General features: G+C 35.3%; 1 protein-coding gene across 2 annotated transcripts in view; it reads left to right on the top strand.

The window, feature by feature from the left end:
• The window catches only part of MYCBP2 (MYC binding protein 2), a 173,379-nt gene that overhangs the window by 95,415 nt on the left and 54,927 nt on the right, over positions 1-23,037 (top strand). The window contains exons 38-52 of one of the 2 annotated variants that reach the window (XM_058800162.1): positions 484-626; positions 1,404-1,504; positions 2,658-2,876; positions 3,971-4,196; positions 4,499-4,617; positions 5,897-5,984; positions 8,935-8,984; positions 9,666-9,838; positions 10,078-10,222; positions 12,013-12,225; positions 14,655-14,710; positions 15,123-15,238; positions 17,263-17,360; positions 21,472-21,588; positions 22,357-22,497. In XM_058800162.1, coding sequence (XP_058656145.1) covers positions 484-626; positions 1,404-1,504; positions 2,658-2,876; positions 3,971-4,196; positions 4,499-4,617; positions 5,897-5,984; positions 8,935-8,984; positions 9,666-9,838; positions 10,078-10,222; positions 12,013-12,225; positions 14,655-14,710; positions 15,123-15,238; positions 17,263-17,360; positions 21,472-21,588; positions 22,357-22,497 — 2,005 coding nt within the window. Of the gene's footprint in view, positions 1-483; positions 627-1,403; positions 1,505-2,657; positions 2,877-3,970; positions 4,197-4,498; positions 4,618-5,896; positions 5,985-8,931; positions 8,985-9,665; positions 9,839-10,077; positions 10,223-12,012; positions 12,226-14,654; positions 14,711-15,122; positions 15,239-17,262; positions 17,361-21,471; positions 21,589-22,356; positions 22,498-23,037 lie in introns of both variants that reach the window. The other variant, XM_058800161.1, reaches the window with a different exon arrangement.

Raw genomic sequence — 23,037 nt, 5'->3', positions numbered from 1 at the left:
TGACATACAGAGTGGATTTAAAAGAAGGAACTGTTTGTTTGGTAAGTCTTGGGGAAGCCCAAGACTGTTTCAAAGCCATAATTAATCTTTGAAATAAGAAGGGAGAATCTTTGTCTCTTATGAAAATGCAGAAATATCCCTTGAGGAAGTTTTACTTGTTTCTGTGAAGCATTTAACATAGCTCTGTTTTTACCAAGACAGGAAACTGGCTTTGGAAGAGCATAGCAATTAATTGTGTGGTTTAAAAGGCATCTAGAAAAAAGAAACATTGCAGAAAAATGCTTTTTATACTTTTTGCCAAATGAAGTTCTTGCAAAGGACTAACAGTGACACATTTCCTCCAAAATATCCTCCATGGTTTCTTTATGGATTTTTATTGCTTTATCAAAAATTGTTTTGCTTATTCTATGCCAAAAATTAATCAGTAGGTTTTTAATGTAATTTTGTGTTTGTGAACTTACTTTAACTTAATCCACTGTCCAGGAGTGAGTATGATGGCGATCTGCAGTCACAGCTGTTGAACAAAGCTAATGAAGAGGACAAAAACTGTAGCAGGGCCCTTTCTGTTGTAAGTGCTGTTGTACGAGCAGCCAAAGATTTGTTGCACAGAGCTCTTGCTGTAGATGGTAAGACTTGAGAAAATTTACTATACTTTTCAAAACTTTACTTTGCTAGCAAGCCATAATAGTAGAATATGACCTGAATACAAGAGCTGTGATGTTTTTCTTTTGCTTTCCAAAGAATATTTTTCTAACCTTTCATTCCTGTAGGTATCAAACTATAAGTAACTTTTATATCCTTGAGTTATGCTTGTGATAGCATAGTCAGATACTTTGTATAAATTTGCTCATCAATTTAGCAAGCATTGTGTTAAAGCTGGTAAGATTCTTTATTTCCTAAAGATATTTTATGGCAGGTTAGTTGCAAATTTCCTCAGTGTTTAGCATAGATGTTGTCATCAGTAGGACTGGTTAATGTAATTAATATATAAGCACTTAAACATCCCTTTGTGAGAAATGTATGTATCAGCCGTTGTAGCCAAAATGTTCAGAATATTGCATAGTGCTATAAAATCATTTTGAAGGGCTGGGAGGACTGTTATGCTAACTTTTATACTGTAGAAAATATGAACACAGTTTCACAAAATGGGAAAGAATGCAATAAAATAATCCTCTAAGAGAAGGACATTTTTCAACAAAGAACTGTATGTAATGATATATTTATCTTGAGTGGACTTGGCAGACTCAGAATTCAACAGTGCCTAAATAATGGAAATAATTTGAAGTAAAAATAGTCTGAGAAATAGAAGTTTAACTTACAAGGGGCAAACCAGAAAAATAAGATGTGCTTTGAACCAAAGCATGTTTATTAATAATACCTCTGCTCTAATTATCTTTATTTAGCTGAAGACATTCCAGAGTTACTCAGCTCTTCCAGTCTGTTTTCAATGCTGCTTCCCCTCATCATAGCCTACATAGGACCAGTGGCAGCAGCTATTCCCAAGGTATGCTTCTCAAGAGAAATTACTGAAGAAATGTATCAATGTAGTAATGCAAGGAAAATGTTTACTCTGAAAATTTGACCATTTTGATTTCTTACTATTCTCTAAATTAGGGGTTTATATTTAATGAGTCATGAATTTTCCATGAGACAAGAATTTAAAAAAAACATGTAATGCCTTTTTTTTTAACTTGACTTGAAAACATGGTAACAAAAATACCTTAAGGAAGCAGAGAAATATGAGAGGCTTTACTAGTAGGAAAAGATAAGGAATGAAGAGAATGTAATTTACAACTCATTGATAAACACTGGGGAGATGAAATGGTTTTTTTATGTTATATAAATATTATTTTTACAGTAAAGAGCAGAAGCATTTGCTCATTAAATTAAGATTATTTCTGTCAAACTTAGCGTTAGAAAGATGTCAGCTGTAAATAAAGGAACGTTTCTTTCCAGTGCTATGGCATTTCTTGCTTGTGCCTGGTCTGGGACACTCTTGAGATCTGCTATTAGATATACAAATGTCAATAATCCTTAGCTAGTATGCACTATTACCTTTTATTGCTTTTGCATGAGCTGTAAGATGTTTTCTGACTTCTTTTTCAAGGGGGAGGAAATAGAGCTGACCACTTAAAATCTAGCAGACATGTCATGAAAGACAGTGTCAGAATTTAGTTACCTTGTTTCTTCATGGAACTGAGATTTGAAATAACCAAGTGTTTTGCTGTAGAAGTGTTCATCTGCTTAGAAAATGTAGTGAAGATCACAGAGAGCATAATATTAATATTAAAATAAATATTAATATGGTTATAGAGTATAACTGGATTTTGGCTTTAGTATGGTATTTACTTTTGTGAACTTGTGCTTCCCGTTTGTTAATGCTCAAGATTTTAGTAGAAGCTATTTTAGGGAAAGAATGTCACAGTTACATCCAGATTCTTGTTTCAGCTTTGGCAGGGCTCCAAGAGAAGATTAATGTACTGCTGCTTTTTCTGTCAGGATTGTGTAGATGCAGAATTGCAAAATGATTTAATGAATTGTTACTAGTGATGTTCTGAGAATGTTCATACAACCACTGAAGAGAAATGGAAGTATTAGAGTATTGTTTTCACCGACTTATAAGACGTTCTAATAACAAATGTGATGTTATGTTACAGGTTGCTGTTGAGGTCTTTGGCCTGGTACAACAGCTGCTTCCTTCTGTGGCAGTTCTGAATCAGAAATACGCCCCTCCAGCTTTTAACCCAAATCAGTCTACAGACAGCACCACTGGAAACCAGCCAGAGCAAGGGCTTTCAGCTTGTACTACCTCCAATCACTATGCTGTTGTTGAAAGCGAGCACCCCTACAAACCTGCCTCTGTTACACACTATAAGGTGAGCACCATTTCTAAGTGCACATGCTGCTTCTTAAAAGCTTTACACATGAGTTTTCTGAGTCAGCATTTGCTATCTGAAAAATTGTTGCTGTGCATGATAATTAATATTCTCTAATATAGAAGACATTATATTATTGCTGTACTGGTTTTTGGACAAAAGTCTACATCAAGTATAGTGGAAAATAGTCAAGTTTTAACCCCCTAATTCAGGTATCTGCTCTAAATCCCTAAATTTGCATAGTCATAGATTTTTCTGCTGTCATGCAGAGTTTCTTTGCTCTAACTGTAGAAGTTGTGAAGTTCAAAGTCTTTATGTATAGAGTATATAATCACATATCAGATTTTTTTACCTAATGCTTAAACAGTGTTTTGTAAGAATACATAAAGTCAGTTCCAGTCAAATTAATGTCCAGAAGTAGCAAACCTATAATCTAGAGCCTGAACAGGACATAAATTATTATTCTACTATTCCAGTGCTTGTCCTGTGAGACAGCAAGACATCCACTGCAGAAAGTGCAGCTACCATGTGGTCATCTTGGTGCAATAGTGCTTACTTTTGTCCTAAAAGTTTATGGAGCATGTCTAAAGCCTTGTGTTTAGTAGTTACTGCATTTGAATTTCTGTAGCTATATGCTATTGTACTGCAGGCCCCATTCACTAGTGGAATTCAGCTGCTCTGTACTTTTCTGGGATTGCACAAAACAGATGTTGTTTGTTGAAGCTGGAGTTTGAAAAAGGTATCTGAGAGTTCAGTATGCATAGTAGTCGGTGGTTGTTTTGTTTAATGAACCTGTGCAGAATTCTTAAAAGCACAAGTGGTGCCAGTGCAAATACTTAAACAGAATATTAAGTTATAACACAGGGTTCTAATTGTGTAAAGTGCAGAGCATTTCAGATGTACATAAATTTCAAGGAATAAATTAGGTTAATGTCATTTAAAAAAATAGCAAAACAATTCTGCAGGATTATGTAATTAAATTGCTTCTGCAGGCTAAATCAGAGTTAAGACCAAATGCAAATTAAGAAGTAAATGTAAAAAAAAAAAGAGAACCCCAAAAGCTGGGACATGATTAACCTGTTGCTTTGTTGTAGGTGACTTTTCCTGAATGTGTCAGGTGGATAACAATAGAGTTTGACACTCAGTGTGGCACTGCTCAGTCAGAGGATGTTCTTCGTTTACTAATTCCTGTCAGAATTGCACAGAGCCTGGGATTTGGACCAAAGCATACCTCTGTTCATGAGAACCTTAATTCATGGATAGAACTGAAAAAGTTCTCTGGATCTTCAGGATGGCCTACCATGGTGTTGGTATTGCCAGGTAATGCATAGATACTGATGTAATTACTGGTTATGTGTGTTACTGCAATAGTTAAAGGAAGTTTGATTTTTCTGCAGAATTATTTTGGCAAACAAAGTTAAAGAAGGGTCTTTATCCCAGCTGGCAAGTAAATTATGTCTGTAGTAGATTTCTTGCTTGAAGTATTGATCTGCTTGTTTTTCCCATGGTTTTAATTACATTTTACATCTAAAGGCTGGGTTTCATATATACTTATGTAAAATAAACACACAAAAAGAAGAGGAATATATTATTAATTTAATTTATCCTTTTACTTCTCTAAGGGAATGAAGCACTTTTTTCTCTGGAGACTGCATCAGACTATGTGAAAGATGAAAAAGCTTGTTTTTATGGCTTCAAATGTTATGCAATTGGATATGAATTTAGTCCGGGAAGTGATGAGGTAAGGGAAAAAGTGAGGTATATATATTGTAATTGCTTCACCTAATAAATCACCTAATGAATTTTTGCATGGTAAAAAATTTGTATTTCTACTTATGGCTGAGTGACATTAGCAAAATATTTTTAGATTATTTCTATAAAAATAATAACTTTTTTTGGTAAGGGCATTATTAATTTGGAGTTCTTTAATCAGGATACTACTGAAATGGCTTTTTGCGTGGTTTGTGGCACTCTGCAAAAACATAGTGTGGTTTTATCTTGTATGTCAATGGGATATAAGATTTCCTGAAATTCTGGCCTTATCTTGCATCAGAGATCCAAGATGTGAGGCTTTTTACTGTCACTGCCTGTTGAATGACATACTTGAATTATTTTCCAGTGCTCACTTACAGCAGAACTCTGACTCCTTTGAAATGCTGTGTGCATTTAGCCTTCCACAGGTTTTACCCAGTGGTCTCCTCGTTTTACCATTAAGGACATGAGTCATCTCCACCACTGTTTATTGCAAAGGGAAGATAAGATTTCATCACATCTTTGACCCAATTCTTTCTTTTGGCTTATTTTAAGAGATTACTGAAAACTCTTAATATGTTTTATACTACATCCAGAAAAATAAGTCTTCCCTTGTCCTGGGAGTCTTTGGCCCTGTTCCTTCATGTGGATTTTGCAAGGTCTGCATCTTGCTTACACTACAACCCTCACAGAAGATTTACCTCATCTTATTCTGGATTTTGCTCAAGCTAAATCATGTCTTCAGATTTTCAGAATGTCAGGTTCTTTGGAATTTCTTTACATATCAGATAAGAACGCATACCATAATATTAGTATCTGTGGTGGTACTGGCTTTCAGCAGATTCAGATTTATAATTCCTACAGATGATCTAATTAGTCTGTGTTTGTTTAAGCAAAAGTTATTTCTATTCAAAAATACCCATGTAGATTCATATGTCATTCTTTTTCTTCAAAGCTTTTACAAACAAAGCTGCTTGGCATGTTTTTAATGCTCAGTGCTAAAACATGCTAGCCAACACCTTAAGTCAATCATCTAAAGAGTAGTTATAACTAATTGTTTTCAGACATACCTTTTTATTCTAAAAATTTTGGTACACTGTCCTGTATCACAGCAAAACACGGCAGTAGCTGTATGACAAGAAATGCATTGCTGAGAGGCTTCAAAGTGGGACATAGAGTATTTCTTAATATAAAACATTGTCATAAAAATGTATTTATTGTCCTATTTTCTGAGACACTAATTTTTAAATTTTTTTTTTAATTTAAAGGGTATTATTCAGCTGGAGAAAGAGCTGGCAAATTTAGGAGGATCGTGTGCAGCAGCTTTGATGAAGAAAGATTTAGCACTTCCTATTGGTAAGAACATACTTCATTTTTTCATCTTTGTTTTCTGAATTAGTATATTCAAATCTTATTGTTGCTTTTAATTAGAGATAATACAAAATTGTGTCTTCAAAGTGAATTAATCAAACAATAAAGCTGGCAGTGTTTTCTACTTACCTTTTTCCCTTTGTGTGTATATGGGGAGGAGGGAGACCTGGTCATTTAAATTTGAATGAACTCACCCCATCCACAGGTAGTGTATGACTCTGTGAGGTGTGTCCCACAGTTTCCTTGTGGTACTTCATAAATGTGCAGGTATCGTCTTTGTATTTCTCTTTCACTGTTTTTTTTTCTCCCCATATGTCACACCTCTCTGTATGAAAAAATACCTGTAGCATTGAATTGCAAAACTTTAAATTACTGTTTTAAAGTTGAAAGTGACCATTTTGTCTGTAGACCTTATAGCATTTCTACTGTAGCTTTTTTTTTTTTTTTTTTTACAATTAGAAAAGAGATCTCATACTTTTGGAGCAGATGCTGCAAATAGAGGTTTATAGTAACCCATTGCAGTTTAAAATGGAAAAATGAGTTTGTGGAAATTAGTGGATATGGAGATGGAATTAGAACTTCTAATGATGCAGCCGTATTATGAGTACTATAATTTCTCTTTATTAGCACCAGCATATAGGAAAAACAGGCTCATAATTTATAATAGGTTATCTCTGATCATTTTAATTTAGGGGCACAAATCAAACCTCAGATACTGTTACTCTGGAAGCATGGATTACTGAGCCGGGGAGCACTGATCAGTGTGGAGTTTTCATAACAAAACCTTCTTTGTATTTTTAATTGAATATTTTGCTCATGTATTTGGATTGTTTACAAATTTCTTACTTTGTTGTAAGAGGCACCTCAATTGCACTAGTAGATCTGTATTTTGCCCTCCAAAGTACAGGCAGTTCTTCAGGTTAATTAGTGCCCTCCTCTCTTATTCCTCAAGCTCCTTAGTTTTGTTGACTTCTCTTAGTTTTGCTGTTCTGTGCAACAACAACAAAAAGATTAAAATCCTCAAAACTTAATTTCCCATGTTTTGCAATACTTTGTACTTCTCTCTTGGGAGCTTTTTATGTTTGTTCTGTTAAAATGCCTGAAATAAGATAGATTGACTTTATGCTATCCCACAGAAATTTGAAATAAAATATGCTGTGAAGTTACCTGTGCAGTCACAGCTGCATACAAATGTGGTGGTTTATGATGTGTGAGAGAGGCGGGGTAGGTGCATTGCTGCTAAGGAGCTTCTTGATGACTGATCTAATGGCAGTTGATTTGTCTGACTGTTGATCTAACATCAACTCGAGAACTTCAACCAAGTCTCTTAATGTTGCTGGTAGGATTACTGTGCTTGTGCTATATAAGTGTATTGTTTCTCTCCAAGACCACTAGACCCTCTGAGTAAACAAAACTGGGGAATTGTAGCCAACAGTGGTAGTATTTGCAAATGGAAACTACTGTGCAGCCTTTTAAAATGGTTTTCAGTTGTGTGTAATTTTGCTTTAAATGTTTTGCTTGGTGTCTCAGAAAAACATTGTGGCAGAAAAAGTGGTAAAGCTGTAGTTTTCTAGAGCAAGGTTTATATGCCTTAGATCAGACCTTTTTTTCCTTTTTCTGCATCCTAGGTTATGTATCTTCTACCTTTTTGCTGCAAGTGAAATGCTTCTTTAATACTGTCATTCTTAATCTGCAGAGCCCTTTTATCTTACTTGTGGAAGAGTGTTCCTTAAGGAAAACCTACATAGAATAACAGAATCAATAATCATATGAAAGACTTCCTTGTAATGCACACACAGGAAGGTTTTTAGTAGATTTTTCAAACTTTGTTATAATTTCTACAGTTTTACTTTTTAGTAATTGTCATAGTGGGTATAATCAGTGTGCAAAGTCAAATATTTGTGGGAGTATTCTTCTAGAAATATTAGGAATAAAAGTGTTTTGAAGGACCTGACAAGGTTAAGCCTATTGTGCTCTGAAGGAAGATGGACCAGAAAGTGATTTCTTCATATATTAGGAAAAGTATCTTTGAGAGTTACGCCCAAATAGTGTTAAAGTTACCATGTTCACATGGTTGATCTCCTTCTTGCCGCTTCAAGATGTGAATTTAAGATGCTTCCTCCCAAGAGAGAGATCTGGTCTTGTGACCAAGATCTGACTTCAACAGCAGTGTGAAATTGGTTTATGTATTTTGTATTAATACATTCTTAATTGTATCAAATCTGGCAGTAGTTTATTTCTGAGGGCAGTTTTTAGATTTATTTATTTCTTTGAATTTTAAAAATTGCCTTGGACCTTGGTTTTCTTATTTCGCTCTCTTCTGACTAGTAGAATTGCCTGGCATGTTTTTAAAAGAGAGTAGAAATATGGTTACCTTATCTGTTTCACCCTTCTGTTAAAAGACTGTGTTTGGCAATTCTGGTCATCCTGGAATCAGGCTTTGGAATTGGATTTGTGAGAAAGAAATACTGTGTAATAGTATGTATTTGAGTTTTGTGTTTTAGGAAGAATCATAATTTATAAAATTGTGCAGGGTTTGTCAGGCTTTCAAATAATTTTACAAAGGTAAGCTCTTAAAAGGGAGCAGCCGTTGCATACTTAGAGATGCTGCTTCCCATAAACCATCTCAAAATCTTTCTGAAAGTATCTAGTCACATCCAAAGACTTGCCATACATAGTGCCTTGGAGATTAAAAGAGAAGCACCAAATTTTTGTTCTCTGTAACTTACGTTGTTCATTTGTGTATGCACTGAACTACACAACACTGCATGTTTACTATGTTATTTATAAATATTAATATTTCAGCTGCTGATTGAACAGTATGATACATAATTATGCAGACTTGAAATCTGTAGTATAAAAAGCTTCACAAAACAGAATTGAATCTCATATTCTGCAGTATGTAGATAATATAACTGATTTATTTTTCCAGCAGGTAGTGAGTTTGAAGAGGATCTTGAGATACTTGAAGAGGCTGCCTTACAGGTATGCTGCTGCTTTTTATCTGTTGCAATGCACTTAAGCACATAATTGCATTGAAACTGACTGCTACAGAAAAAAATAGTTTGTAAGGCTTTTATAGTAGAATGGAATCCAGTTTATTATTTGATAGTTTAAGAAAGTCATACAGAATTTTAGTATTTAAATGAAATAATTTTTATAATGAATCTGCTTGGAAAAAAATACATGCAATGTCACATTGAACATTAGATGACCAAGTATTTCAAAATATCTATTTGGCTGAAGTTGCAGTATTTGGCAAGTTTTAAATGTTACCAAAACCAATCTTTTACATGTCCTTGTAATGACAGAAATAAAATAACTTTTTCAGCTGAGCAGTGATGTTAATCAAGTCTCAAATAATACAATTGCAGTTTGTTCTGATTTGCTGATGGTCTTTTGTTGAGTACAATGGGAGTTAATGGTGAATCTCCCTCAACTCAAGGTCATTCAACCTCTTTTGGCATAAATTATTGTTTAATAGACTGAGATGGCTTTTTTTTTAAAGCTTTTATGAGGGTAGAATTTATTCTTCTTGAATGGTTTTAAATGCTCAAAATATTTTTACCAATTGTGTCACATTATGGGAAAATGTGAACGTGTTACTGAAAAGTTGTTCTATGTCTCTCTTTTCACCCTCAACCTCTGCCAAAAAAAACCAAAAAGGTGTGCAAAGCTCACTCAGGCATTCTTGGGAAAGGCTTGGCACTGTCTCACTCCCCAACCATTTTGGAAGCTCTCGAAGGAAGCCTTCCCCTGCAGGTACAAAGCAATGAGCAGTCATTTCTTGAAGATTTCATTACTTGTGTACCAGGATCAAGTGGTGGACGACTTGCAAGGTAAAACTGCACTGTTGCTTGTCCTTCTAACTGGCTATAGAACTGTCATGGTTATTTTAAGTATTAGTTGAATAAAACTGTTTGGCTATGTTGATTCCATTAGTACATTAGTTAAAAGTATGTAGACATTCAGAAGTTTTGTGTCTTTTCTTAGCTCTGTGTCACATTTGTGCAGAGTAAGAATTGGTCTTTTGGAGGATGTAAAAGATTTTAATGTTGGATGGTTTTCTTTGCTCTAGGTGGCTGCAGCCAGATTCATATGCTGATCCTCAAAAAACATCATTGATTTTGAATAAGGATGACATCCGGTGTGGTTGGCCAACTGTTATCACAGTACAAACAAAAGACCAGTATGGGGAAGTTGTTCATGTTCCTAATATGAAGGTAATTATTGTAATCTTGGCTGTTCTGCTTAAACTTGTTGTCTTTTAGTTTTTGTTGTAGGTATTCCACAGAATACTCTTGTATAGGACAGAAAGTGGCATTCATAAATTCATTGTAATCAGACTTTCTTACCTCTAAATCCACAGATCTGCCAAATTCTGTATTGTATTATGCCACCACCATTTCATGAAATTCATAACTTGCCTGTAATGAGTTACACATTTGTAGTTGCATAAATAGTCATAAGTGAGGTTGGATGGTGGTGATGTATTAAAGTGACAAGAATCCATTTTTAAATTTGTAAACCAGGAAAGAGTGTTACAAACCATAGACTTTGTGATGGAAAAAAGGAATCGGAAGCCCATTGATGGACCACTTTATAGTTACTTTATTTTAGACTAGAATAGTACTCTTGCCTTTTCTGTTTCTAATACTTGGATGTTCCTGTAGTCCTTGCAGTTAATAAGGATAACCGGCAGGGACTGGTGTTCCTGTGTTTGCCTTCACCCTCTTCAGTTAACCACTGTTTTTCAGTACTGGAAAGGTGTTTTTGACAGCCTCAGGTAGAGTTAGAAGAATTTTGCGCATTTTGGGATAAAATCTATGTGGAATGTGTAAAAGTGGGCTGCTTGTTTTGAAGTAGTAAAGCAATGCAAACAAAATGAACACAAAATGGTTTTCATGTTGTTCTAATAAATTAGGTTGCTTCTATGTTTTAAAGACCACTACTATTGTGGAGTAGTTGATCTTGTTCAAGCCCAAATGTAGATGAAATACTTTTTACAAAGGCGTGATTCATTTGAGAAAAGCTCCCAAATCTGTTCTTTGTATATGGTGTAATAATTGAGTTTTTTACAGTGAGCTGTAAACATAATAATGAACAGCAGTTCTACAACAGTAACACAAGAACCAGCTTAGTCACAAACACTGCTTGAGTGAAACTTGTGTGATTAGTGACTTAAATTAGTGACAGAACAAGTGGAAGACTCTCTGTAGTGATTTTATCCTATCAGTCAGGAAAAAGATATGTCAAAATATGATCAAAATTATTACTGGTTTTATTATTTAATTACTGTTCACAAATATATTAAAGTAAAAAAACCTTAATTTAATTATTCTTCCGGACTCATTCAGTGTGCAATGCAGTGATGTAACTTTTGGTTAATTAAATCAAATTTTGATAAAACTGTGTGTGAAAACTGCAGTATTTGATATTGCAGATTTCGGATGAGTAACATACAAACTTATTTTCCAGGTAGTCTGTCTGTCTTTCTCAGAAAATTGTGTAATGCTAGCTGTTGCCTGTGCTAATGGAGATCCGTGCTACCTCTGGGGAAAAAGTCACTTAAAACATGCATTGAAGAGCACAATATAAACGTGCAGTGCTGGCTGGGAGGTGGCAGAGCCGGCCAGGATCCAGTCTGGCCATTGCTGATCCACATCTAGTGGCCATGATGATCCACTGTGACATCTGTGCACTCTCTTGGAAGGCTCTCATTCTCCTTTGTTGCACTCTTTTGTTCTGGGAAAACTTCCCTAGGCATAGCAGACTGTGTTCTGCCAGCCAGGGAGTGCTCTATTACACCAGCCTGTGCTGATGGTGGAGTCAGTTGGCATCTTACCAAGATGCTGTGCTTGACTTTGCAGGTTAAGTGTAGATATACATTGGGTTTTGACACAGCTGGATTTACAGGGAGGGCTCTAAGTGCTTTGTCACTGCTCCGCATCAAATTGAAAAGAATGTGTGTTTTCTCACTATATCATATTCCCTCTTCCACATCTTCTTACAGGTGGAAGTCAAAGCTATTCCTGTTTCTCAGAAAAAAACATCTTTGCAACAAGAACAGGTTAAAAAAGTGCAGCGGATACCAGGCAGTCCTGCAACAGCTGTTTCCCCTAGCAGTGATATGACCTTTGGAGGGCTTCCTTCACCAAAGCTGGATTCCTCCTATGAGCCAATGATAGTAAAAGAAGCTCGGTATATTGCTATTACAATGATGAAGGTAAGTTACTGCAATTTTGGCAATGTAACTATAAAATTCAGCATTCAAAGTGTGTAAAGGTATTCAGTAGGGAAGGAAAAATGTATGCTTACTTTTGGTCCCAATCTGAAAATATATTCAGTGGAAATTACTTTGATTAATATTAGTTCAGCAATAAACTAAATACATCAAAAGGGCCAATTAGTTAAACTCTAAAGCAGTTAGATTGGATTAGCATAAAAAGGAAAGTTGTCTTTGATTTTGATTAAATAGATTAACAAATTAATTGGAGTCATGCAGGAGAAATAAAAACATATGAAAATGGTGAAGGGAAAGTTAAACCAGTATTTTTATGTATATGGAGTTGGAGTGTTGCAGTGAATGCTTACTTTAAACTAAAGCAGGTAAAATAGAAAAACAGGAAAAAATAAGAGCTCAGTGTAGTAAAAAAGGCATGCAAATGATTTCTATAGCAATGCATATGTATTAAGCAGCATCTGATGAAGTGAGCCACTGTTAAATGGATCAGCTCAGACACTTAGCCAGGGACATTTTCTAAAGAAGTGAAAACTGATCAGCTAGTGTTGATTTGATTGAGTACATTGTAGCACATGCAGTAAATTTAGATATGTGTACCATACTGACCCAGTTAAGAGATGTGACATGTGTACAGCTAACAGTTGCACAGCTTAATGAGACAGGATTAGCCAGGAGGGTAGAGGAGGATAATACTTACCATAATCAGAATGGATTTGTTGTGGGGGCAGAACCAGCAAACTAGCACCTTTTAGAGGCAAAGGATAGTGCTGCAGTACCTGTGTGTAAATAGTGCAGCTGGGTACTGAATAGTGTCTTAGTAGATCAGTGAAAGAACTATTAAATCAGTGCAGTGTACAACAAATGGTTTAAGAACTTGCTAGATCATGTGCATATCAAGGTGTGATTTTGGCATTTTTATTTGGGCTAGTGCAAACATCACTTCTTGGTTTGGTGCTTCTTTTAAAAGTGACTTGAATGGAGGCAGAAATAATTTATTTATCCCAAGTTAAGGTTTAGATGATATTTCTGATAGCCACTGTCCATAGGTGTCTGCTGCTTCTTTTCCAGTGATAGGTGTCAAATCTGCTCACAAAACTCTTGGAGTTGTATATCTTGTAATGTATGAGGTGCCTTGGGATAAATTACTGTGGTGCAAGTGTAGGGTGTTCAAAAACTCTTCTGTAGATTTGATGGAGTGAGGAATGCTTAATATCAGCTAGTTAATGTGTAGTCATTCTTTAGCTGAAATAAGGCTAAGGGAAAATGAAAATGGATGGATTAATTTAAAATCCTCTCAGAAGGTAATAACAGTATAAACCTTCATAAAGATAAAAGTAAAAAGACACCAAAGTTAAATTTAAAAGTGTCTCTCTTGTTGAAACATGCTTGATTTCTGTGTTTAGTGCTTTTCCAGAGAATCTTCCCAAGGTTCCTTTCAAGCTAAGTCCTTTCCATCCAAAACTCTTAAGAATTCAAGGCATTGTACATACTCTGTTCTATTTCCCCTGCTTGCATTATTAAGCACACTAATTTCAGTGTAAAATGCTGATGTCCCCTGATATTTTCATTTTACATCAGCCTGCACCTTCTATCAGTACTGGATACAAACATCTAAATATGATTATAAAATCTCACTTCGAAAAAAAAAATATAATCAATTATGACATGCTAGGGGGACTGATACCCAAAACTATATCCTTATGCAGGGACCCAGAATGGCATATATACATATATGTTCAAAGGTACTTATCCTACCTTTATTTATTTATTTAAATTATTTATGTATTTCTGATTTAACATGGGAATCTGGTAACTCAGCAACTGTTGCAGCCCAGAGAGATTCTTGCTGAGGGACTTTGTACACTCCTAGGACTAGCTCTGTTTTCTTAGGGGGCTTTTCAGAGCAGTGATTTTACAAGATGCTATGGAAGTGAACCAGGTCTTTTTTGTAGTGGAAATCAATGGAAGTATCACCTCAAGGTTCAGGGAATTCTGTCTTCACTTGGAGTTGAAAGAAAAAGGATATGAAATTTAATTGATAAAGTGCCTGGGCTGGTTTGCAGGTTTTACATGCAATTTATTTGCTTTCTTGTATTCACATGGACTTCAGTGCACTGCCTGGATTCAAAAGGGTTTTATACAAGTCAGATTTGAAGAGATTCAAAGATTTAACAAGGTTTTTGTTAGCAGTAGCAATCTTTCTTATCTAAAAAATGGCTGTTTAATGAGACAGTGAAGATACCTCTTCCTGTGTGCACATATATTTCTGTGTTTTGAAATTTGTCCCTGATTAATGCTTCTGGGGTGTGTAAAGCTAGATTGATGTGTTCTTTAAGAAAATGCTCTGCTTTCTTTTATTCAAGATAGTGGTGTAACTGTTTGTTTTGGTTTTGAATTTAATCTGTGTATAGGCATATGAAAATTATTCCTTTGAAGAACTGCGTTTCGCTTCACCAACACCAAAGAGGTAAACATTAAAAATTTCTTTTGGAAGGGAGCTTAAATTAACATATCATGACACTTCTGCTTACACCCAGACTTCCAGGTATGACTGACAGATAATTGTGTCTGAAGGTAGAAACACAGAAGTCAAGTATTATGTTTTCTTACATGTAGCAATTATATTTAAAATATTTTTTCTTAATTATTCTAATGTTGTTTCCTTATTTGTATTAGCTACTCTTTGAATGTGTTATCATTTGCTATAAATAAATGTGGCATAGAGGATTACATTTTCATAGTAAGTAATAGGAGGTTAATACATTGGAAAGGGGAAAATTGTATTTAGATGCTAGAAAAAAAAGAGTAGTTTCCAAAATAAACATTATACTAATCATTATATTTGATTGATTGATTTTAATTGTTTTGTTTATGCCTAGACCCAGTGAAAACATGTTGATCAGAGTGAATAATGATGGTACATACTGTGCAAACTGGACTCCTGGAGCTGTTGGTCTCTATACCATTCATGTTACTATAGATGGCATTGAAATAGGTACTTAATATTTACTATATTTAAGCATAAATTTGTATTATTTCCACTTTGTGTACTAACACATTTGTTTTAATGCTCCTAAGATTTAATATTACAGTTCATAGCAAAACTTAGTAGCCAAGTTTTCATTCAGAATCCTTCTAGTTCAATCACTTTGTCAGAAGAAGAAACCCCACTGAAATAGGAATGCACGTTGCAAATCATGTATTTATAATGAGGTTAGATTACCAGATAAACAGGCACTCTTATTCTCAACTCTCAGTGTTGAAAGAGGAGTGTCTTGTTTCAGCTGAGAGTGACAGAGAAGTTGAGTTAAAGGGGAAAAAACCCAGCGAACACTGAAGAACCTAAGGAAGGTGAAATTGCTCCTGACAATGCTGAAATACTTACTGTCATTTGTTCTGGAAAATTGAGGAGATGTGGTCTTAACTGAGACTCTGCCTAAACTCTTAATTATTTATACTAATTTTTAAATTATTTTGGTTCATTCCTTGCTGGAAATCTTTTCGTTATCTTGCCAGTCTTGGGGACTGCACTATGATATCAATACTCTAGCATGTGGTGGAAAGAGTGCCCTTCCAAAATACTCTGTCATGAATGCTCTCATGTCAGCCTTACTGGTGATATGGTGAAGATGGAAGTAGAAACACTCAAAGTGTTGTAGCTGGACCCTATATATGATAAGAGGGTTTGGGTGAGTTCACAAGCACCAGCAGTTCCTCTTTGCAGTACTGACCAGCACCTTTGGTAAACACGTAGTGATACTCATAAATGCAAGTACGCATCACTCACATAGAAATGGAATGAGATTTGGTTTTATGTTTTAACTACAGAAAATAAGATGTATAAAGTATTATTATTAATTATCCTCTATTCCTCAAACAGAGGAACATTTGCCTTCATTGGAGCCTGTGATGCACTCAGTTGTATTTTTTCCAGTGTGTCATCTCTGGAGCAAACTTAACACTGTAGTTTCAGTCAACTGCTCTTATACTTTCACACAACTTCTACCATCTTCAAGCATTGTGTAAACTTCTAGAAATGATAAATATAACTCTTAACTTTCATTATTAAACAGATCGGAGTGTACTCTTAATACTTAGCTGTGCCATTTTTCTGCAATGGAACTTTCTGACTCAGTCATTAGACTGTGCCCCCTGAAGGTTTGATGTACATATGCTTGGCCCATAATTCTGTTCATTTTTGACTGCTTAAGTACTGGTAACAGTTTCTCTTTGTTTCAAACCTTTCATGTTCTTGATGCTTGTAGATTGCTTCTGTTACTGTTGTGCTTGTTTAAAAGGATGTTAGTGAAACCAACACTTCCATTGCTATATCAGGATTATTCTTTTCAAGATGTTGTTCTTTGCTTTTAACAGTGATTGCTGAGGCAATTTCTTTGAAGGTTGTTACTCAGGGTCATGTTCATCTATTAGATAAATTTCTGTGTCTTTCTTCACATGTATTTACTACATGTATTTTTCTTCACGAACAAGAATGTCACTTTCCAGTGTCTTCGTATTTTTAATGGCATTGGTAATTAAATATGCCAATTTTTTCACTATAGGCCTTGTGTGGTTGTATAATGTGGCTTTTCAGGCTCTTACATCTGTCTCACATGTAGCAATTAGCTTCTGTAGCAGTATAGTGTTGCATAAGCTACTGCCTCTCCAGAAACTTTCACCTGCACCTCTCAAATATTAGACTCTGTGTTGACCATACCTTGAAACATAACCCTACAGACACTATTAAGATACAAAATTACATGGTAGTGCTTTGTACCTACACTGTGACAGATATCTAACAGCAGCATGAAACCACATCTCTGTAAATTTCCACATATGAAAATAGAAATGTTCAAAAATTATTACCTTGCACCATGAAGCAACAGCAGGTGTTGATTTTGGCAGACAGATAAGTGTCTATTTTGTATATTCTAAATTGTAGCACAGATAAACTATAGTTACTATTTAAGTGATATATCTCCTTATATTTTTTTAAATGTAGTCTTTGTTTGCTTATAGATGCTGGACTAGAAGTGAAAGTAAAAGATCCTCCAAAAGGAATGATACCTCCTGGAACCCAACTTATTAAACCAAAAGCAGAGCCTCAGCCAAACAAGGTTTGGAGAACTAAAAAAAAACCCAAAACAGATAGTTATGTTTGGGTGGGACTTTTTTGTTGTTTAATGTTTACTTTATCATATAATGGTCCTGCAGACTTAAGGATAATTGCAGATCACTTTAACGTGCTGAATGGAATGAAATTAATACACTGGATAAATGAAACAAATCCATTCTTTTTTCTTTTAGTACATGAATTCATAAAACTGATAGAAGCTCTACAGATACTGCCTTTGCCTTGGCTTGTCACACAAACATATCACAACTATTATTAAAGCCACAGACAAAATTTTGCACTGTTATTAGTTATATGTCTTTTATATTGTACTGCAAAATTAATTGTGCATGAAATTTTACAAATATTTTGTTTTGTCATGAGCATCTTCAATCAGCATATAATCCATAGCTGGTTTCTTTAGTATATTTTTCTTCCTTAGAGAATGGCATGATTATGTTTTTTAAAGGTATCCTTTCTGTAGCTTTTGATATCCCTGTTTCACCTTATCATTCCACCCTGAAGGACTAAAGTAGACAGTGAAGCAAATAAGCTGAAATGGGTGGCAGTGGTATAAGGAAAATGCCTAGATGAGGGAGATACCTTGCACAAATGAGATGCTGATTTTATTTTTTTTTTTTTTTTTGGAGTAAACCTGCATTAAAGTTGTGGAATACCACAAGGTTGTCTTTCCTGTCCTGAAATTGGGAAGGTGGTTAAGAAATATATGGTTACAAAAAGGATCAGGTTTCTGACAACTTCTTACCTATGCAGTGCATCCTAATTTTTGTTTTCCTAGACTTCAGGTTAATCCAGAAACAGTAACTTTGTTGTATGGTTCCCCAGTCTCTAAAATGCATCCAGCATCTGCTTCTACTACTAACAAGATTTTTTTCCCTGGAGCCATGCCTCAAATTAAAAATAATAAATGTACTTCTAGTTTCAATGCAGCATTTACCCCTCACTGGCTCTCTTTTTTTTGTTTTTTCCCCAAAAAGTTTCTTTTAGACTTTCTCCCTTGTCTTGGAAGGAAGATTGCCTGGTTACTTCTTTATTTTAATTAGAACTCCCAATTCCTACTAAGAGAGATTTGTATCTCAAGCAACTTCATTATACCTCCACCCAAGTTGATCATCATATGTGTTGTTTTGCTGTCCCCAAGTTGAGAGAATCTGGTTTGATATGAGATGAATTACTGAACAGTAGTTCTGTTTTTCTTTTTAAGTATTACAGTGGAAGTTGGGGTGACTTGTTCATACATGATAACTCTGTGTTGTCAAGGAACAGTCAAAGTACTTGACAGAAGTCAGTCCTCTGGAGTTCTGAGATGTTATGTAGTGTTTAATCCTCTCCTTGTGGTGTTCTGTGTGCATGTCTCGTTTCTTCTTCCAAGTTTGTCTCTTAGAAAAAAGAGCCATCTTTGTCCTGTACATAGTGTCTGTAGAGCCAGCTGAAAAGTTAAACTAGACCTTTCATGGTAAATCATTTAATCGGTCTTCTTTCTTCCATGTCATAATAAATTACTTAACAAACCAGAATCATTCTTTGTGTATCAACAGCAATATTGTAAGTAATAATGCAAGGTAGTAATTGTACTGTGCTCTATGTTTCTGAAGCCAAGAATGCAGATTAGACATGTATCAGTCAGAGACAGTCCAGTGTACCAAATCATGTTTTGTTGACAAAAAGGGCATAGTTGAGCTCTAAATGGTGTTTCATCATCTTTGTCAGCCTGAAATTTCAGATAGTTGTAACCAAAGGATACTAACAGTGCATTCTTAGTGGTGATCTGTTCTCAGCTAGAAACACCAAAATATTTTCATTGAGGCACTGGAACATTCCAGATTTGTAGCCAAACCTCATGTGAATTGCAAGCTGAAAATGGGTACTGTGTTATAATTTGATATGTGTATTCTTCATTCTCTGTTAGTTGAAGTCAGGTGAAAAATCTGAAGGAGACTGTGCTAGTGATCTGTATTCAGCCTGGGATATATGGCCCATAAAAATTGCTGCCTCCTTTTAGTCTGCAAATCTTAAATTAACTAACTTGCAGGAAACTTGATTCCACATCCTATTGAGGAAAACATTGTTTTTCAAGCTATGTAATGTAATTCAGGGTAGTTGGAACCAACTAGAAGGAAATGGTCCTAATTTAGCTGAATTTGAAGGTGCAAGACTGGTACCAGAATGATCGGTCACTAACACGTTTTGATGGTTTCTACCATCCTGACACAAGAAGTAGCTAGCATTGATTGCAAAACCCAAAACCAACCACCAAACCCAAAAGCTCTGGCCTGGGAGTGGTTTTTCTCACCCCTTCATAGACCAAACCCCTTGTTAAGGTCGCTTTATCCTGGACAGCACCCCTTTATTATGTGACATGTGTGTTGTGTGACGTGTACCTCTTTGCAGATTTGTCAGATAAAATAGCACAGCAATACGGGTCTTGAAAACTGCTGTAGGGATGATGTACATCCTAATTGCTAAGCCTTTCTGCCTTAGTCAGTTCTTCAGTTGGAATCCAGGTGTATGCTCCATGGAAGAGCTGCCGGTGGAGGTGTTATGGAGCTACAAATCCACTGTGCTATACAGAAATGTTCCTAGCAAAGAGGCACTGTATCAGATGATACAGTTTTTCATCATGGTCAGAAATGAGCATAAGAGAACTCCTGATCAGATTTTTTTATTGTATTTTCTGTCAGTGGATCTGATCCTTAAGTAATTTCTAGTTATAGGTTGAAGTTTTGTATTAACTAATTAGGTTAGCTGTTGCAAAAGAGAAGGCGGCTCTTTCCAGGCCTGTGCCTCCTCAAAATCTAGAATGTGGGTTTTTCCTCTAAATTAAAGTTTTTAATCCAAGTTCTAGCAAACTGTCATAACGATTTTCTGAAGTAACATGATGCAAGGACCCCTAATTTGCAAGATTTTGTTTTTGGTTGGTCTGTATTTAGAATGCTGTCAGCATTCAGTGAATCAGCAGTGATTCAGTTTATACTTTTCCAAGGACCTTGAAAGTCCTAGCTTTGTCTGTTGAGAGAATCTAAGTATTACAAGTAAGAGGACTGTTAATAAGCAAAACCTTGCACATTTTGGAGTAATTTATGTATGAAATCCTTTACATGCTTCTGGTTTTGGAGTTTTGTTGGTTTTGTATTTTGTTTTTTAAATTATCCTCAGAATAAATATAATTTCTTAAATAATTTCTTTAGGGAAAAAAGGTTCGTACACTTAGCTCTTACCTTTTGTTATGTATCCCTAAGTTTGTTCCTTACACATCATTCTGTCCTTTATGTCGTTATAGATAAAATCCATATTTCTATTGATACTTTTATCACTTTTATCTGTGGAGTTTGAAAATAACCTTCCAAGAGAACGGTTTTATACCATATGGATAGAATATATGCATCTCTGGTTTTAAGAAACCAAGAGGATGCCTTACATTTGTTCTCTATGGAATAGGTGCCTGATAATGTTTGAATGGTAAAAACATGATAGTGAATAACAAGTGGAAGATTTTGTGGTGCTGTAGAAAGTCCAGCTAATAGCAAGAAGCCTCTGCTCTAACCTTGCTGTGGAAAAACAAGGAAGAAACTATTGAAATAGCTGTTTAAAAGATAAAGAAGTAGAAAGATTATTTTATTTTAAAATGGCTAGTTAAACTCTTTAGCTAAGGAAAATAACCAATTTTTGGTTAAAAAAAGCTGACTAAAAAAATACTGCAGTAGCACAACTGAGAAATGGTAGTCCGAGGGTGATGAGTTAAAAGAAATAATAAATTTGAAAATGCAAATCTGGTGAAATTTTCAGCAGTGAATGAAATGTGTGTTTGTTAAAAAAATCAGAAGGTTGTACTGATTATTGTAGGGTATAACAGAAATATTTCCAAGTTAATGCATGCTTACATTATGTGTTTTGGAACATTATAACTTTCTTATTTATAGTAGAAAAATGAAGTTATACACAGCAGCCATGGGAAACTAGCAACAAACTGTAACTCTTAAGACTGCTGTCTTGTCACTGGCATTTCAGAACCTGTTAAACCTATTTCTTTTTACTCTGAGAGCTCTGTTCCAATTTTTTTTTTCTTCCTTACTGTCTTTCTTTGCTTCTCTTAGGTTCGCAAATTTGTGGCCAAGGACAGTGCAGGGCTTCGTATCCGTAGCCACCCTTCCCTTCAGAGTGAGCAGATAGGCATAGTGAAAGTCAATGGATCCATCACTTTCATTGATGAGGTAATCCATAAGACATTTCTATTGAAAATTGGGCTGACATGTAAAGGTAATTCATGCAAAATAATGGGGTTTTTTCCATGTTTAGATGCTGACATATGCAACCTAAGACCATAAATTGCAAAAATCTAAATTTACTAATTTAGTTTTTCAAGCTGTCATTTCCTTTAATTTACTTCAAACCTGTGTAACAAACATTTGATACTGATATAAGGAAAGAAAATTCCTGGAGTTCATCTTACAATAATACCTCTTAAGATTTAGCTTTTCACTACTTACTATTTCAACTCTACACAAAAATTCAGATGCAGATGTCCTTTTCATTACATCTGTTACTTAGAGATCTGAAAGATCACTACTAGTGTGTTAGACTACTATGCATGTATTTTTCTTACAATATAACTTCATATGCAAGGAATATTTTTGTGATTTACAAAGTCATGCCAGCAATGGAATAATGGGAAGTGGGGAATTTATAAACCTTATTAAGGCTTGGCTTTCTTTCCTCTTTTATTTCAAAGCCATTCTTGTTTACTGCATGATCTGATTTAAATTTGTTTTCATGCCTTGACTTATAAAAAAATATGCTTCCCCATTGCTTTGGAGTTCTGATTTTGTCAATATTCCTCTTTACCTCTGCTTTTGTTGTATCAGCATTGTAAGGATTGTTGCTTCTTTGCTGCTCTTGTCTGCCTGAAGTCTGTTAATCCTTGCTAGCTCCAGAACAGTTACAGGAGGGCATGGCTCGTTCTTGTTGCTTGTTTCCCATAGATCCACAATGATGATGGTGTTTGGCTGAGGCTGAATGATGAAACAATAAAGAAGTATGTTCCAAACATGAATGGTTACACTGAAGCCTGGTGTCTGTCTTTTAACCAACATCTTGGCAAGAGCCTTCTGGTACCTGTTGACGTAAGTAAAAGGTGCCTTTGAAAAATATCCAAAAATACACTCTATCCTCATTACAAGACTTTCTTTAATTAAGGCTGCAAAAAATCCTGAGGTAAACGATATTTTAATTATCAAATACAACCTTATATGTGTGCATTTTGGAGGGCTGCTGTGTAATGAGGGTGGAGTGTAGAAAGGTATGAGGCTTTTTATACTGAAGCCTCTTCTAGAAGAGAAACAGAAGTGCAGGGACTGCTGTAATTAAAGCAGAGTAGTTTTGGATTGTGGTCTGCACCAGGTGTTTCTTATGCTAGATAGCATTGTCTGTGAAGTGTCCACTGGTGCTATAATTTCAGAAGAGGCTTGCAGCCTGCAGTGAATCAATGTAATTGTTGCTTTTTACAAGAACCAACCAACCAAAAAAGTTCTTTAGACTCTGGGTTTTGTGGATGTTTTGTGTGAGTTTTATACCTGAATCCTTAAGTTACCACTTCATTAGCTAATCAAAGAACCCTAGAGCTTCCAGACAAACATTGAATTTATAATAAGAGTTAACAGGAA

The sequence above is a fragment of the Ammospiza caudacuta genome, chromosome 2, assembly GCF_027887145.1.
Source record: "Ammospiza caudacuta isolate bAmmCau1 chromosome 2, bAmmCau1.pri, whole genome shotgun sequence".
NCBI classification, from domain to species: Eukaryota; Metazoa; Chordata; class Aves; order Passeriformes; family Passerellidae; genus Ammospiza; species Ammospiza caudacuta.
This window is presented reverse-complemented; position numbering and strand designations above follow the sequence as displayed.